The sequence below is a fragment of the Perna viridis genome, chromosome 8 (genome assembly GCF_037379345.1).
Source record: "Perna viridis isolate PV_CMFRI_1.1 ecotype Kerala chromosome 8, ASM3737934v1, whole genome shotgun sequence".
NCBI classification, from domain to species: domain Eukaryota; kingdom Metazoa; phylum Mollusca; class Bivalvia; order Mytilida; family Mytilidae; genus Perna; species Perna viridis.
The window spans coordinates 41,741,621-41,759,327 of NC_142452.1; the positions used below are offsets into that span (position 1 = coordinate 41,741,621).

General features: G+C 33.9%; 1 protein-coding gene across 1 annotated transcript; it reads right to left on the reverse strand.

Moving 5' to 3' along the window:
- Positions 1-2,450: 2,450 nt before the first annotated feature.
- Positions 2,451-17,687, reverse strand: LOC148610555 (protein-lysine N-methyltransferase SMYD4-like; the record flags this gene model as incomplete). The annotated part of the gene is given in 15 exon segments (XM_088595681.1): positions 2,451-2,725; positions 3,736-3,849; positions 5,775-5,943; positions 6,296-6,411; positions 7,105-7,178; positions 8,285-8,601; positions 9,011-9,168; positions 9,953-10,013; positions 10,426-10,531; positions 11,701-11,825; positions 12,883-13,015; positions 15,388-15,439; positions 16,429-16,488; positions 16,957-17,080; positions 17,598-17,687. Coding segments are annotated over 15 exon segments (1,962 nt in total), but the record flags the coding sequence as incomplete, so codon positions are not given.
- Between the last annotated feature and the right edge of the window lie 20 nt (positions 17,688-17,707).

Below are 17,707 nucleotides of genomic sequence, written 5' to 3' on the forward strand. Positions count from 1 at the left end.
TTCTGTCAATGGCTGAGTAAAAATTTGGAATAGTATTTTTTATTCAAAATAATCCCAGGCCTCAGTATGAAAATGGTCGGTACCTTAATGGCAAATATTTCGCCGGCTTTTTCCCCTAGTTTTATACCATATTGTAGCTGATTACAATGCTTAAGACTTCCACTTTAATGACTTATGTTAAATTAATTTCTGACAAGTGCTTCTTTTTATATTTAGAGTATGAATAAACCTTTATTAGGTTTCAAAAATGAACAGTGCGGAGCCAGGAATTTTTTTTTTAAATAATTAAAAAAAAAGGGGGGTCCTGGCTATCATTTGCACACATTGTTTAAATTTCGCATAAAATTGGGGTCCTGGCTATCATTTGCACACATTGTTTAAATTTCGCATAAAATTAACATTTTCTAAAAGAAATGTCTCCTCCTCCTGTATCCACTAATGACTAATCGAAATGATTGTTTGAACTTTCAATGGATAGATCCATGGCTTTATTGTTATCTTTTAAATGTTCGTAACTATCCTCTTCACATATTGCAAGATCTACCGTGTTATCTTCAAAATGTTTTATGCAATACATGTATAGTTTACAGTAAAACCTACTCGATCCAAACATTTCTTTTACCATCGAGAATAACTGCATGAAGAAATTTGTATTTGATGATTAACACTGAATAATGTTTTATGACCAAAATCAGAGCACCTACCCAGGGACTTTATTTACTAACGTCAGTGTTTCCTTACCTACCCTACCAGTGCACATAATCCATATTTCAGTAGCTTCGTTGGTTGATTGATTATGGTTTAACGTCCTATGACAGAATATTTCATACATTTCATGACGATGATGATTGTATAATCGAACGTACTCTGCTTTGTACTAGTCCGATAAGCTGAGTCAGATTAATATTGTGCTAGCACACAGAAGCTACCGCCATCAGGCAGTCGTATGCATATCACCCAGCTCTGACACATTCGGACTCCGAGCCAACCAGTCATCACTCTATCACTTTAAATACTGCGTGTAAGGCGGGAAAGCAGTGGCTACAAATTTTGAAGTCTTTACTGTGACTCGGCCGGTGATCGAACTCATGATCATCCACACTCGAGGCAACTGCAAGCACGGCCACACTGAAACCACCAAGACGCCTGTTTGTTAAGTGGAGTACGGGCTGCTAACTTATTTACAAGTAAACGAGTATCGAAGGTGGATTTTTATTAGGCTGGGAGGTGATGAAGAGATCCATTAGACAGCATGCTGCATATGCTTTTTCCCAGGTTGCAAATACTAACATCTATACTCTTGAAAAAAAAATTCAAATGAATATTTCCTTATACCAGTTTCCGGTCATGCTACTTTGTGAAAATTTAGTTTATCCTAGCTTTGCCTCTAGATCTGAGGAAGACTTTTTTAAAAAAAAAACATGCATAACCCATAGATGTAAACCTTTGGGGTAGTTCATAAGAGAGATTCTCCGCCATTTACACTTTCACATGTGGGCGATTTTAATGTAAAAACAAATTTTTGACAGAAAAAAAAATTTACATGTTGGAGATTCTAAATTTTTCATTGATTTTATGGAGTCTCCCCCTAATGTGGGAGGGTTAACAGGTATATGGTAACTTCTGCATGAACCATCTTTTGTAGTTAATTAATCTACATAATACAGTGACATTGATATGGTAATTAAAAGTTACCATATCAATGTCACTGTATTATGTAGATTTCCTTCAATGTGACAAAATTTCAAGCTCAAAATTTGTCTCCCACAATGACCTTGAAAATTCAAAAGACTACACGTTCTAATAATAATGGTCTAGAACAATAAAATAAACAATCCCTAAGCCAAAAATATTTCCCATCTAACTTTTGACAAGAAGAGGGTTTACAGCAAGTTAAATAGTCAACTTCATGGAATAAGGCCTAGTTAAATGATTATCTGGTGAAATGTCTTAGGTAGATAACTGAAAAATTGACCAGGAGATTTCAACTTTGCATTATTTAACAGATATCTAAATCTGTGTCTGACAGTAAGTTTCAATCTCCTTGTCATTGTGCAGAATGTCGAAGGAATCCATCAGAAAATTGTCATTCAATCAATCAATCAATCACAAGAAAACCATCTCTATCCCCTGAAGTTAACTACTGTGAAAGTGCTATTGTTCGTGGAGTACCAATTTTCGTACTTTTCATGGGTAGGCCAAACCACGAAATTTGGTTACCAATGCAAAGAAGATTTCCATTCATGTATATACTGAAAACCTTCAAGAACCCACAACTTTGTGTTTCTTCCCTAATCCACGATAATTAGTACCCACAAATAAAAGTACTTTCACAGTATATTACTCGCAATAATGAACTGATCCAGAAAAAGACTCCTCTCTCATTCCTGAAAATCAGGTAGGTCAAGCATCACAACACAAAGACACAAAATGAAAACAAAACACCAATACACAAATCATTTTTATTTTAATTCTATTTTGCCAACTAAACATATCTTCATTTCAGTAAGTTCTTGAACCAGCTCATACTTTTCACCAAGGTGAATGGTAAATATTTTTATTGCCTCATCAATGACCTTTACCCCTTCTTGTACCTCACCCGCATGGTACAGAACTCCAGCAAATTTGTGTAGCTCATTTGCATACTCAATACTAGTATCGCCATATAGCTTTCCAAGAGTGCATACACTGTCTCTAAGATAAGGTACTGCTTTGTCATACTGCTCTGTAATAGAAGCAAGAGAACTTGAATCTGAGAGATTCACCATGTCACCATTCTATAAACATGGTTTATAATCAATCATCTATGACAATCTAGAGCAATATATTATAATACTCACCACAGAAACATAAACTCTAGCCAGCTTTATAGTACTGTGTACTCATCAGATACTGCATAAGGCATAGCCAGTTATATAGTACTTGTCAGAAAAAGGATAATACCCAACCAGTTTCATAGTCCAGTGTACTCATCAGATACTGCAAAACTCATAGCCAGTTTTAATACTTGTCAGAAATAGGATAATACCTAGCCAGTTTAATAGTACAGTAACTCATCAGATACTGCATAACTCATACCCAGTTTTAGTACTTGTCAGAAATAGGATAATATCTAGCCAGTTTTATAGTATAGTGACTCATCAGATACTGCATAACTCATAGCCAGTTATATAGTACTTGTCAGAAATAGAGTGACACCTAGCCAGTTCTATAGTACAGTAACTCATCAGATACTGCATAACTCATAGCCAGTTATGTAGTACTTGTCAGAAATAGCATGACACCTAGCCAGTTCTATAGAACGGTGTACTCATCAGATATTGCATAATTCATATTCAGTTTTAGTACTTGTCAGAAATAGGATAATACCTAGCCAGTTTTATAGTACAGTGACTCATCAGATACTGCATTACTCATAGCCAGTTATATAGTACTTGTCAGAAATAGCGTGACACCTAGCAAATTCTATAGTACAGTGTACTCATCAGATATTGCATAATTCATATCCAGTTTTAGTACTTGTCAGAAATAGGATAATACCTAGCCAGTTTTGTAGTACAGTGACTCATCAGATACTGCATAACTCATAGCCAGTTATATAGTACTTGTCAGAAATAGCGTGACACATAGCCAGTTTTATAGTACAGTGACTCATCAGATATTGCATAACTCATAGTCAGTTTTATACTACTCCTCAGAAATAGAATAACTCCTAGCCCATTTTATAGTACTCACCAAATATTGCATAACACCTTGCCAAACAGTCTTGAGTTTCAGCTAAGCTTTTATGGTGTTTATAGAAGAACTCAGACTGATGCTGTAGACATTTTGAAAATTTCTGTATGGCACCTGAAATAGAAATATAATACATAATTATTAAGTACCACTCCATGTAAAATTCAGACAATGCCCATATCAGAGTTATTCATGGCATAAAAAAACTCATGAAACAAACAATGATTTTTCAATCTACATATGCTATATTTTGAGTAACAATTGTCATTTCTATATTCACATCTGTACTTTTGAGAAAATCATACATTTATCTCCCACTAAAATCATCCAAATCAAGAACAATAACTCTTACAGAGTGCCAATTTTGTGTACAATCTTCATATTTTTTTTCTCAAAAGCACAACAACCAAATGAAAAACTGAGACTGGTTATAAGATCAGTAATTATTTCTGAACAAGAAATAAAAGCGAGTTAGTGGGTTTTTGACATGCATGAATCACCTCCTGTCTGATTATTATAAAGACTGCTTCTTAACAACAAACATAAGTTAAATGGAAGTCCATTTTTTTTATTGTTCAACAAGTGAACTAATGCGTAGCAGTTATACCACTGCACCATACCTTTAGTATAAGATTAAAATTTCTCTAACTCTAAGCTGGTGACTACAAATACACATGCCTTTTTAACCACCGGGCGGTGATTTAATTTCTGCAAGAGTTTCCAGTCATTTCACAGTTGTAAGTTTTCTACAGATTTCATAGGAGAAACCAATTCTCTTTCAGCCTATTCTTGATTTAATATATTTCTCCACTCTCTATGGTAAAATTAAGATTTTATCAAGCTTGCTAAAGCGCACATATTGAAAATTTGAATTTAACCATCTCAAAAGAAGAAATAATTTAAACCACTGATTACTGAGGGAGAAACTGTATATAACTGAAGTCATGCCAAAAAACTGATATCAAATCCCATCAAATGACACAAAAAATTGTGTAAAATTAAAACAAGTGGCTGTGACAAGTAGTTACATTGGAACCTGTCGCGAAACTGTGTATGACAGAAAGGGAACAATTATGCAGCCAATGATAGTAGAGGGGTTTTACTGCTTTACCAATGTATTGTCAGTCTAATTAAAATTAGCCCCTCCGATCAAAAATAAAAAAAATGAAGGTCTAATTTTAATTAGACTGAATGTATTGTCCATTAGGGGACTTACAAAAACAACAATTCATCACAACAAAGGAACATACCAATATCTAAGTATTCCCACCAATAAAAGCCTAAAAAATTTTCATTTATGTATAAACTAAAAACTGTAAGGTAAACGGAAAGCAGAAAATTGAGGAACCTGGAAAGGGGAGACACTGTACAAGTTGTCATGCGAAAGCAATACACAAAATATCATAACATTCCTTCCAATAGAAGTTAAAAATTTTTTACAGAAAAGTGTATGGGATGGATGGAATGACAGACAAACTGATAGACAAAGTGATTGCAATAAAGACCCACTCTAATGAGAGGAGGTGTCATAAAAAAATACTTGTCCTATTAAGATTAACCAATAGTCAACTATCCTGGTAACTAAAGATGATTTTGACTTCATTTTTACATACCTAACCTTCCCTCAGAGGTTTCAATCTTAAATTCTACCCTTCATTAACTTTAGTGCATAACAGATCAGGTAGATCTAAAGCAAGGGGCATAACTCTTACAAATCATTTGTACATTTGTATAAACCATTTTACATAGATATCGTGATATCATGTAAGCATCTATGTAACTTGGAGTGATTTCATTCTGTTTCAAATGAAAGCTTGATAGGCTTTGAAGAAATTGAATATAATACAAACGTATCACTGATTTTAAGAGTTATGTCCCTTACCCTAGGTCTACCTAGGATGGATCATTCTGATCATCAAAATTCTTAGTATTTACTTTCACAGTGCATTTGTTTTTTTGCCAATTTTGATCTAAATCTGAAATTTGATTTCAATCTCAATTTGGTACAATAAAGTTATAAAAATAGCTCTTCTTCTAACCTTTCACATTTTGTATCTGTAAACATTTCAGTCCCTCGACAAACAAGTCTTGTGACAGCTCCTCTTCTTTCGTAAACTTGTCCAACCTCTCAGAAAAATTACAGGAAGTACAGGTACACTGGTTATCTAACTGTTGTAAAGGACCTCTACAGTATGGACAGCAATAACTCTGAAAAAAAGACAGGGCATTAATGGAACATTAAGTGATAACCTGCCATGAAATGGTGAAAAAAAAACTCGAAACTACATTTTACATATTACTGAAATTATTCATAAACTGTATTTTATGGTTCTTAACAACTGTGCGAAGTTTTAAAAGTATCATTGATCCATACTCAAGTCACCATCTGGAAACCACCAAGGGACAGACAGTTGGATGGATTAACAGGCACACAGCTTTTCAAAGGGTATCACATAATACCTGGCCACTTCGTGTGGTGGGGTACAAAAACCACCTGTCTATTGTGACCATGATTTTGCCCTCCCTTGGAATCATTTAAGACAAGTTCGACTGCACTTACCATGAATATATCCTGATCTTCCATTGTCTGACATGGTGTACACTGACATGTAAAGAAGTATTGAGACCTCAGAGCCTGCTGTCTTTCCTGTTTAATCATCCTCTTGTGATGAGGACCTACAGAAATTCAGATCTAATTTAAGGAGGTAGATATAGGGTAAGGGACATGACTCTTACAAATCATTGGAATGTTCGTGTAAAGCATTTTATATCATTCTCATCTAAGCATCAAAGTAACTTTGATTGATTTCATTCTATTTCAAATGAAAGCATGATACGCTTTGGTGAGATTGAATATGTTGCAAACATATCACTGATTTCAAGAGTTATGTCCCTTACCCTAGGTCTACCTCCTTAAGGACATGTACTGTTAATTAAGATAACCATTGATTGCATTTGAAATTGCAGATTTTTGTCATAGAATACTCATTTTATGGACTCTGAAAAAAAAAAATTTGCGGTTGAATTTTTCAATAATAATTTTTGCAATAATTCTAGAATTTACAAACCTTGTTATTTCATGGATATGTGGCTCTGCTAAATCAGACTGAGTTGTTGCCCTTCTGTTATAACTACTGGGGTTCTTTTTCTATGACCACAAAACATTTTTTCGGTTGTGTAATGGTATCACCCTGTTTTCGTCCTCGTTGGCATTTGTTAAATTTTGTTTATTTAAGATCACTTGAGTAAAACTTATCTGATCTTTCTGAAGTTTTAACACATTGTTCCCAGGGATATTGTGGATGGCTCTATAGTTTTTGGAGGTTTTCTGTATAAAGGGCTAAAAGGGGGAAATTTTAAGGTCATTACCATAGCAGTTGAAGATTTCTTCTCCAGCATGAACATCCTTTATCACTCTGACTAGTAGAAGATCTTTATCAAATCTGAAAATCAAAGAATAATGATACTGGCAGTCAATTTAGACCTACATGTATAAAAAAATGAATGGAATATGGTAAAAATGTGTATATTGAGATTATCTAACAAAATTTGTGGTTTCAATAAGATGCAAATATAGAGTATTTAAGTACCATTCAACATAAAATTCACACACTGCCAATAGTAAAGTGATTCATGATGAAGAAAACCCCACAGAACAAACGATGGTCTACATATGCTATAGTTTCACATAACAAAAAACATTTCTGCATTCAGATCTGCACTTTTTAGAAAATCATACATTCATTTCCCACTAAAATCAACCAAATGAAACCAAATCAAGAACTATAACTCTTGCAAAGTGCCAATTTCATGTACAATCTATGTAATTTATATCTCAAAAGTGCAACAACCAAATGAAAAAATAAGACTGATCATGTGATTAGTAATTGTTTCTGAAGAAGAAATAAAACAGAATTTAGTGGGTTTTTGGCATTCATGAATCACCTTCTGTCTGATTTTTATAAAGACTGATACTTAAAAAAAATTGCAGATGCAAACAATTACAAATGCTGATATGTTTGATCATGCCTTCTTAGAAAATTGTATGATTTCAAGGCAACAAATTTTAAATACCAGTCCATATAAAATTCAGGCACAGCCAATGGCAGTGGTGATTCATGGTGTAGAAAACCCACCTTACAAATGATACTTTTGGTCAATATATGTTTAATTTTTATGCAAGGATAGTTCTTTCTGTGTACAGACCTGCATTTTAGAGAAAAACCAAACATTTATCTCCCATTAAAATCAACCAAATCAATGCAAATCAAGAAAGATAACTCTTTAATTTTTATCCAAAGTGCAACAACCAAGTGACAAACTTGGACAGGTTCTGTGGTCTATAAAGGATTTTGAACAAGAAACGTAAGTAAATTCTGTGAGTTTTTGACATGCATGAATCAACTCCTCCGATTTTATAAAGACTGCTACTTAATAACACCAGTACCATTAAAACATCGGTGACATATTTCAGATCTCTGTACATTTACTTAAATAGCAGAAAATACATTGTATATTGCTAATGGCAATCAGATATGAAATGGCATACCCTGGAATAATGGATGGATCACAGGAATGGTTTAGAAGACTGGTTGTTGGATAAATAGCAGTAGCAATCCTCTCCTGACTTTTACTATCTACCAATGAACTATTGGATGTCTCAGTCACAAGGAGCTCAGTTATTGCATGGGCATTACAAACCAATTGTTCAATGTGTCGCAGAAGAAGGCTACCAATATAAAGGTCTGTCTGTGTGAACTGTAGAATATTTGGATCTTTGTTTTCCATAGTACTTGGATCTTTGGGAATTGGTTTTAGGTCTAACCATCCAGACTGTTTTAATACTGTAAGGAGCAAAACAGCAGTCTGCAAAATATACCAATGAGATTTCTGTACCCATAAAGCAAAATGAATCCTTTCATGTTTCTATATAAAAGCTTTTAATGTAGCAGTTACTTTTATATACCCTGCTTTACCAAAGCACATAGCATGCCCAGTCCCCCCTTTTTTAAATCAAAATCCTAACAGACAGATGAACATGAAACTTTAGGAGGGTATTATGTATCATGTAATACTTCACCACTTTATGTTGCTGGGTATAAAAATCAGTATGCTTTGAATTATGGAACAATGAGTAAATGGATAAATTGACAGACAAACGATTTGTTCCCCATAAGTAGGGGAAAAATAATTCAAGCAACAACATATAAGGGCACATTTCAACTCATTATTTCATATTGATATGTATTTTTTGCTGCTATCAAAAGATATTTACCAAAGTGTATTGGAAAGAGTCTTCTGTTTCTATATCTTCTGAGTGTGTCATCAGATCATACACTGAGAGGTAGGTCCTGTCGTAAGTACCATCTGTACCGATTCCTCCGATTCTGTCAGCATTCTGGTAAAACTCGGTGGTCAGTTTAGAACGGAAATCTGAAAGGTCAAATAGAATGACATGTATTATATATTTGGATACAAATTTCGTCAACCTGATAAAACAAAATGTTGGCACAACATCTGCCAAAGTGTTTGGTCAGCTGTTTATCATAGTTTCAGGGTAAGGTCAACTGCTTGTATAAAAATCCATCCAGTGCCTCATGAATTTTGATCACAGAAACCATAGCTGAACATTGAAATGCAGTCAACCATTTTGAACTTTTAAATTTTTTGTGTCTTGTAAATTAATCGTTAACGAGATCATTAAAATATTTAACTCGGAATCCATTGCCATATTTTGTTATATATACCACTTACTGGTTACCCTTGTTAAAAGCGTGACTCAACAGTTTCTATCTTTTCAAAAAGTAAAGTCACTCTCTGGTAAGACTTCAGGAAATCTTAGTTTTCTCTGGTAGATAAACCACTGAATCACACTCTAACCTGGGAAGTAATTATACAATATTACAGAAATATTGTATTTGAAGTTTTTGCTCACTACACCTATATCAGTGGAAAGATGCAGGTTGGGCTCAAAGAAGGCCTATATAAATGAGAACAATTAATAAATGACAACCATGTTAAAACATATTAACTAGTGGAAAAATTAATCAAGTCTTGCATGACATGCTGAAAAACTCTAAATTTCACCTACATTCTCATTTAAATCATACCAGAAGGAGGTTGAGAATTCAAAATTTATCGTCTGAATATAGCTGAAATATTGCTGCTTGGACGTTAAACCCCAACAAACAAACAAACAAATCTAAATTTACTTTACCTAAGAGAAACTGAAGACCAGCAGTCAACACAATCCTTAAACTAAGATGAGCAATTCCTATCTGAAAAAAAAATACAGTGTAAGTCTAAATTGATTATAAATAGAAAATGTGTTTAGCAAACAGAATTTAATTGATTATTTGATGTTATCTAAAGTACATAATCAATTATCTGATGCATTAACTGTAGTCAAAAGTACATAATCAATTATCTGATGCATTAACTGTAGTCAAAAGTACATTATCTATTATTTATCCTTTGAAACATTTAAAAGAAAAGTCAGGAAATTTATTGAAGTATTGGTTAAAAAACTTTTTGAAACAAAGATCTCAATAAAGTTAATGTAAAGACCAGGGTCTAGTTGCATTCATATGTTATCTTAATATGCTCTCTCTTTTGCAATATATTGAAGCTGAAAATAAATCTGTGAGATTAATTTTTTGAAAAATTCCAATACATTTTTCTATAGCTTACAGAATGACATATATCTAAGAACTGACACTCCACCATGTGGTATATGGACCAAGAATCTTCCCGACATGTCTCGCTACAGTACAGGACCATAGTACATCTTCTGCATCTGGAATTTCAAATATCACACATTTATCGACTGTGCACCAGGTTGCTATTGTAATTAATCAACCTGACAAAATGATTTTATCACATAGCCATGTTAAGTGACAGTAAGTGATAGTAACCATTTTGAGGGTTGATATCTAGTTCAAGGTCATGTATCGAATTACTGTGAAAGAAGTTTAATTCATGGATAGAAATTTTGGTGGATTAGGGAAGAAACACAATTTTGTGGATTGTCGAATTCATGGTTTTGAGGTTTTTAGTATACACGTCAATGGGATTCTCCTTTTCATTGGAAACTGAATTTTGTGGCTTGGCCTACCCATGAAAACCACAAAAATTGGTACCCCACTAAAATAGTACTTTCACAGTACATGATTCTGTCACAGAAAGAAGTTCACATAGATTTGTGTTGCAAATTGTATCAGATATTAAATTAAAACTGCCGTAACGTCATGTTTAGAAGAGGCTCGCAGTAAATGTGCATACAAAATCCTATGGTCAATGCAGTGTAGAGGAAAATTAACTCTGTTTAACGAAAAAAATGGATTTTAAACTTTTGCAATTCTCCTTTGTTTGGCAGTTTATGTTCCAACTGCAGAAAATGTTCAAATTGTCCAATAAATTTGATTAATTCTTCATTTTCAAATGTAACAACAGATTGTTTACTTCAAAGCTTCATCAATATGATCTTGGTCAAGTAAAAAATGTCTGTAAACATGGAAAAAACTCCTTTTCAAAGTTTATAAGTAAATGCACTGGGAAACAAGCTTCTGACTGTGTGAACTGATACTTTTTTTTCACATTAAGTGATATAATGCATATAACCTGCATTGAAGACAATGACAGAGATGATCAAGAACTTATTTTCCAAAGACTGACAAAACTACCAAAATTTCTGGGGCCTAGAATAAATTCCTCTTTTGCATTGCAGTGAGGGACAAAATCTGATATGTTAAAAGAACAATATGAAGTTGCACACTTACAACACATGCCCCATCTAAATAAAGCCACATACCAAATTTCAAATAAATCCATCCATTGGAAGTCAAGAAGACTGCAATGAAAATTTGGATGGATGAATGGATGGAATGACGGACAGGCAAGGTAATCCACTCATTAATTGGCAGTATAACGATATCTTTACAATACTGCCTTAAAAATTATACTTACGGTATAATTTTCACAAGCTTCCCCACACAATGGTGACAATGTGTCTCGTAATGTTCAGGTAACAGGACAGAGGCATAAGGCTTCTCAGTGATTATAGTACTTCCAGCAGGTATAGGACCTTTGGCCTGAAACGGAAACCCTGGTTGTTTAATATTACAAAACTATTCCATTATAAAAACTTTATTGCCTAGGACTCCTTTTTGGGGATAGTGGTTTGTCAAAATTTGTTTTTTATTTAGGTTTTGAATCCCAGAATTTCATAAAAACTATTGTTTGTTATACATTTCTAAATTGATACTTAGACTTACACATGAAGAATACAAAAAGTAATCTGGGAAATTTTCATGGGTTGCATAATCATATACAGTCAAACCTCAGTAGCTCGAACTCCAAGGGACCATTGAAATGTGTTCGAGTTATCAGGAGTTCGAGAAATTGAAGTTCGTATATTTCTGGATTTTTTTGGTGCCGGTCCGAGTTCAACTTTATCGTCAGAAATTGCCTACTTCCTACGAAGTTGTGTTAGTTCGTGGATCTTTTTCGTTTGCTTTTGGAAGATTATGTTGATTTGTGAACATTAAAAATGCTGTGTTCGCTTTTAAAAACGTTCCGAGTTCGAGTTCCTTGGTCAATAGTTTGTTTTCATCAGATTTTCTTTCAACCTTTTATCATACCGACTTTGGAACATTCTCGAACTTCAATCAGTGTTATGTTAAAGATCAAAACTACCTAATTAGTGATGACTTAAATTTTACCTGTAATTAACTAAAATGACATTGATTAATGATAGGGTTTCAGTTTTTCACACCTTTTATTACCCAACCTGACAAAATTGCTGACAAGTTCGAGTAAGTGAGGGTTATTCTCTAAGATTTATTACCGAATGGACCGACTAGTCAGTTCAAGTATTCGAGAAATCGAAGTTCGAGAAATTCAAGGTTATTTATATTGATTATATAGGACAAAATGTTGGTACTTTGAATTGTGTTTGAGCCATCTGAGTTCGAGCGAGTGAAGTTTGACTGTACTTTTATTCAGTGTTAATTCAATATCATTAGCAAAAGTTGAATGAAATTATCTATTTTTTGCAGTGTAGGTCTTACTTTGAAAACTAAATTGCCATAAAAATTTCCCATTCTACAGTATGTAAAAAAAAAATTCTGTTAAACCCATGAAATTTACCTGCAAATATCTGCCCTTCTCTTTAGTGTACTTCATTTCAACAGCACTGGAAGCCTGTGGGAGGACTGAGTTCTTCCCCTCAAATAAACCATAACATTCATCAACTTTATCCTCTTCATTAGCACAATCACTTCTTTAAAAAGAAATTAAGGAATGCCACCATTGGTACAACATTAGCAGTAAGTTTAAAACTTATTTTCGTTCAATTATATACGTAGGTCAGCACACTTGGTTACACTGAAAAATAATTTAAAGTGCACACATGAATGTACAGTGAACCTTCTCCAAAATGGACCCTCAGAAAACCGGTCTTCCCTTCAAACCGGCTGTTTTCAAAAGTCCCGGCCGATATACCTTAAAACTTGCATGTTTTGTCTTCAATAGACCGGCCACCTCCTAAAACCGTACATCGGCCAGTTTTTCACAGCTTTAGTTACATATTTCAAATAAAAACAACCTCTCAATTCCAGCCACCCAGTTATTGTTCACCTGTAATAAATGTGTCAACAAAACTGTAAACGATTACGTAATTAATAATTCATTCACTGACCAGTTTGCATTTCATCAGTGGACAGATGATAATTGAAGGAACAGTAGTTTAGACAATAAATTTAATCCAGACATTACATTTTGTCACTGGTTGGCTGTTAACTGGTATGTACACACGTCAGGCAACTGGGGTCATTTAATAGTACGATCTTTATGATCTTTTAACTGTCAATTAATGTCACCTGTACCCAAGCCAAAACAACATAGGGGTGAAATTATTAGACTTTGTTGATAGTTAATTTACAAAAACAATACAAAGTATTAATTACAATCAATAGCCCTTGGATCTTTAATATACATTCTTTCAAAACCGTGAACATTATTTTGTCGGCAGTACCGTTAGTAAAATCAAATCATTTACAAATGATGCAAGCTTAGAAATGTAATAAAAGGACAAAAGTTTTGAATTGGCATTAAATTTGTCTAAACGAACAAACTGACAAGATGTAGGGTTATAGAAAGAGTAATCAAGGGAACCAAGGTTATAGCAGTAATCAAAAGAATGTAATCCAGGGACTAAGACCAGACATGGAAAACAGACATACACAACAAAGAACATAAAGTAACTAAAATCATACATACAAAGTAACAAAAGCAAATGAGCAACTCGGACTGCACTAAAAACTGGGAGCATGGACCAGGTACACTGGTAGGGTAAGCGCCCTCTGTTTTTCTAGAAACACCCGCCGAGTTGCTCATAAAAAGTCAAGACTGGGGTAGACAAACGAGGAAAGGAAAACTATGACCCATTGAATAAATCAGTTTTCATAGTTCTAGAACACATTAATGGAAACAGCTCTTAGAATGCATTGCTATTTTTCACAAAACCGGCCATTTTTTCTTGTCCTAGTGGTGGCCGGTTTGGAGAAGTTTCACTGTATATTGTTAAAGAGTTCTACCATGATGGTTGTTATATATTGCAATATTGTAAACCTTTTCTTTTTGAGTATTGTGAAATAGTGCATATCAAATCAACCAGAATATATTTTTTTGTATATCACAGAAGAAATATTGTACATTGCTGTTACTATGTCTGCATATAACATGTAACCATGTGCTGATTATCTTAAAAAAAAAAAAGAAAAATTATCAAAAGAAAAAAAAAAGTTCAAAAGGAAATCAGCATGAGTTACTACTCCAGCAATGCTGAAAGTAGTTTGGGAAGCTATTTCTGACTTGATGCCATATTTGGGAACAAAGGAAGGGAATTCAAACCTCTTAGCTTGTAAGACAGTGTTCTAGGATTTTTCCGAAATTGAGGTTTTCTCAGGAAAAATCCATATAAAATCAACTTTCCCACAGTCAATGACTGCTTTCCTAACAAAACAAATCCTTACAGCATATGAAGTTTTCAACTTGCCACGGGAAAGTGTAACTAAGTACCTAACTTTCCCTGACCCAAATTTCACTTGCCCCGGGTAATGGGAAATAGGAATCCTAGAACACTGTAAGAGTTTACAAGCTAACATTTGTGTTTTAGCTCATCCTCTTGTTATTTACATATCACTTTTCTACCAATAAATTAGGTTTAGTCCTTCAAATAGTTATATTTGGTTCTGCAAATGTTGTTTGATTTCATAAACTTTTTTGTGGTTTGTCCATATTTTGAATCGTAGGGAGTTATAGTTTTCAAAGAAAGTTATACATTTCATTGGGAATTTTATGTAAAAACTGTAATATGAAAATGGTACTACATTAAATGCCTGCGAAGGACTTTCAGTATTCTAAAGAAGTTGAATTATTGAGTGTTTGTGCTGAGCCAAATTGTCATGTTTTCGTCAGGTGACAAACAAGACTTCCTGTGATTTTAAGTTATAAGTAATGTTACCTGATGGCCAGAAAGTATCTCAGCAATATGAAGTAATCATAATTTGATGTCTCTACTATATTTATCGATTTGACTAGCATTTAAAATTATTACTAGTTGATATTACCCAAAGTCTTACAGCTTATTACCTTTCAGAATGTATGGCTTTGTCCAAAACTTGAATTTCTTCAAGTAATTTTTCTAAAAGAATAAATAACGAATACTGTTACAATGTAATATGCTATACATGTGCAGTGTCAGAAACTGCAAGGATTTTTATATCAAGGTTTTGTAATTTTAAAAATATAATAATATAAGATGTGACATGGCTTACTTGGTTACCCCTTACTAAATGACCAATGACTTAGTCCATGTTTTGCATCAGGAAATTTAAGGAGGTAGACCTAAGGTAAGGGACACAACTCTTGAAATCAGTGATATGTTTGGATCATATTCAATTTCACCAAAGCCTATCAAGCTTTCATTCAAAACAGAATGAAATCAATCAAAGTTACTTTGATGCTTACACGAAATTGATGTAAAATGTTGAATAAAAACGTTTCAATGATTTGTAAGAGTTGAGTCCCTTACCATAGGTCTACCTCCTCAATCCCAATAGTCTTTCAGATGAAAAAAATAAAACAGGAGGTGAACAATGGCATCACATGCCGGTAAAGAATGTACGAAAGTTTCTTCAAATTCAATTCAGTTTTAGAAGAGTTGTGGTTTAGAACTAGGTACAGACAAACAGATGGACAGAAGAACAGACAGACAGCATGATCACTACACACCACTTGCTTTTCAAAAAGGGGATATAATAAGGGAAAATTAACAATATCTAAAATGTAAAAGAGCTTTGCAGAGTGCAGCATGATGCTTAGTTAACACCAAATTAATACCTGTTAACATACCAACTTTCGCTATTTTCACAGTAGACAGTAAGCGATGAAAAAAAGTACCCGCAAAATGGATATTAACACCATATAGCACCAATAATTTTTTAGCAACCACAAAAATTGACACTAGCGAATATGTTCATGAAACTTAGCAACTGCGAAAATTGATACAATTACAGTATCTGTTAACGTTCGGAACACTTCATGATGACCAAACCTCTATACACATAAATTGATTCAACACAAATATCTTTATTGTCACAGTACATGTACATATGTAAATGACTGCCGTACCTTTTCTCTGCTTCTCTATTTCTTTATGCCCAATCACAGTACTTTTTGCAGTGTTCAGCTCTAAAAAAATAAAACTAGTATTACAATCTATTATCCAATCCATTTCATATTCATGTTACATTAGTAATTTTTTAATCATTTGCAATAATGAATAAAATTAAAGACAATACTCTCAGTTGCCACCTTGTTCACCCATCCACATTGACTCGCTAAGTTACACTTCAGAAAAATGGGTATGTTGCTTGAAAATTGTCATTTTTGGCGATTTTTTTGTCATTTTCACAGGACATGGGGATCACCAGGGGTAAGACAGGGTCCGAAGTGCAATTTTGCCAAAGCTTGCACCCTTTGGTGGTCGTTTAAGCCAAATAGGGTTTCCTAAGCTGAAAATAACGTAGCCAAAGGCTGTAAATATTAGATCCCCGCATGGTAAGGGTTAATTACACTTTGTGAAATAAAAGTATACTATTCCAAATGCTATAGATGTTCACTCAGTTCCCAGACAACTGGAGTCAATTTATTTCATACTTTCCAAAGCCTCCTGGTAGTGTCCTGTCTTGTACAGACAATGCGCCCATCGTAGATATAACTTATAAGCAGAGGACTTAGGGTACCCATTCTCCAAAGACGCCTCCAAGTCTGCAATGCACTCCTGCAAGAAAGTAAATTGTTATATGATTGTAAGTGACTATCTTACAACTTTTTCAAAAATTATTCTTCTGTAAAATCGGGAAAAAATTAGGCAAAGTATTCAATTTTATTTTTGAAACATTTCAGGTCAAATTATGCAAAATTCATTTTGCCCATTCCCAACAAAGATGTGCAGAATTTTCCAATTAAAAGAATTCTTCAAGTGAAATCAGGCAAACTTCATTTTGGCAGTTTTGTGCTCTAATTCCCATCAAAGATGTACAGAATTTTCCTGTTTAGATATTCTTCAGGTCAACATTTTTACCATCTCTGCTGACAGCATAGAGGTAAATTACCCACACAAATAAACAATACTCATCCACTTATGGTCAACATGCATACAAGATTATATACTTACAATGCATAGCTTTAGGTTCAGTGTGTTTTTGGTACTACATAGAGGGATGGCCATAGACCAGGGAATGGTAAGTGAGACCTATGCAGACAGCATCAAAATACAACTTTTTACAATACATTACCTTGTATTGTTGAAGATAAAAATTTGCAGCTGAATGATTTCCATAAGCTAATCCAAGACTCTCACTTTCAGTAGGTGCAGTAAGGATGCTCTAATAAAAGTTTTAAAAGC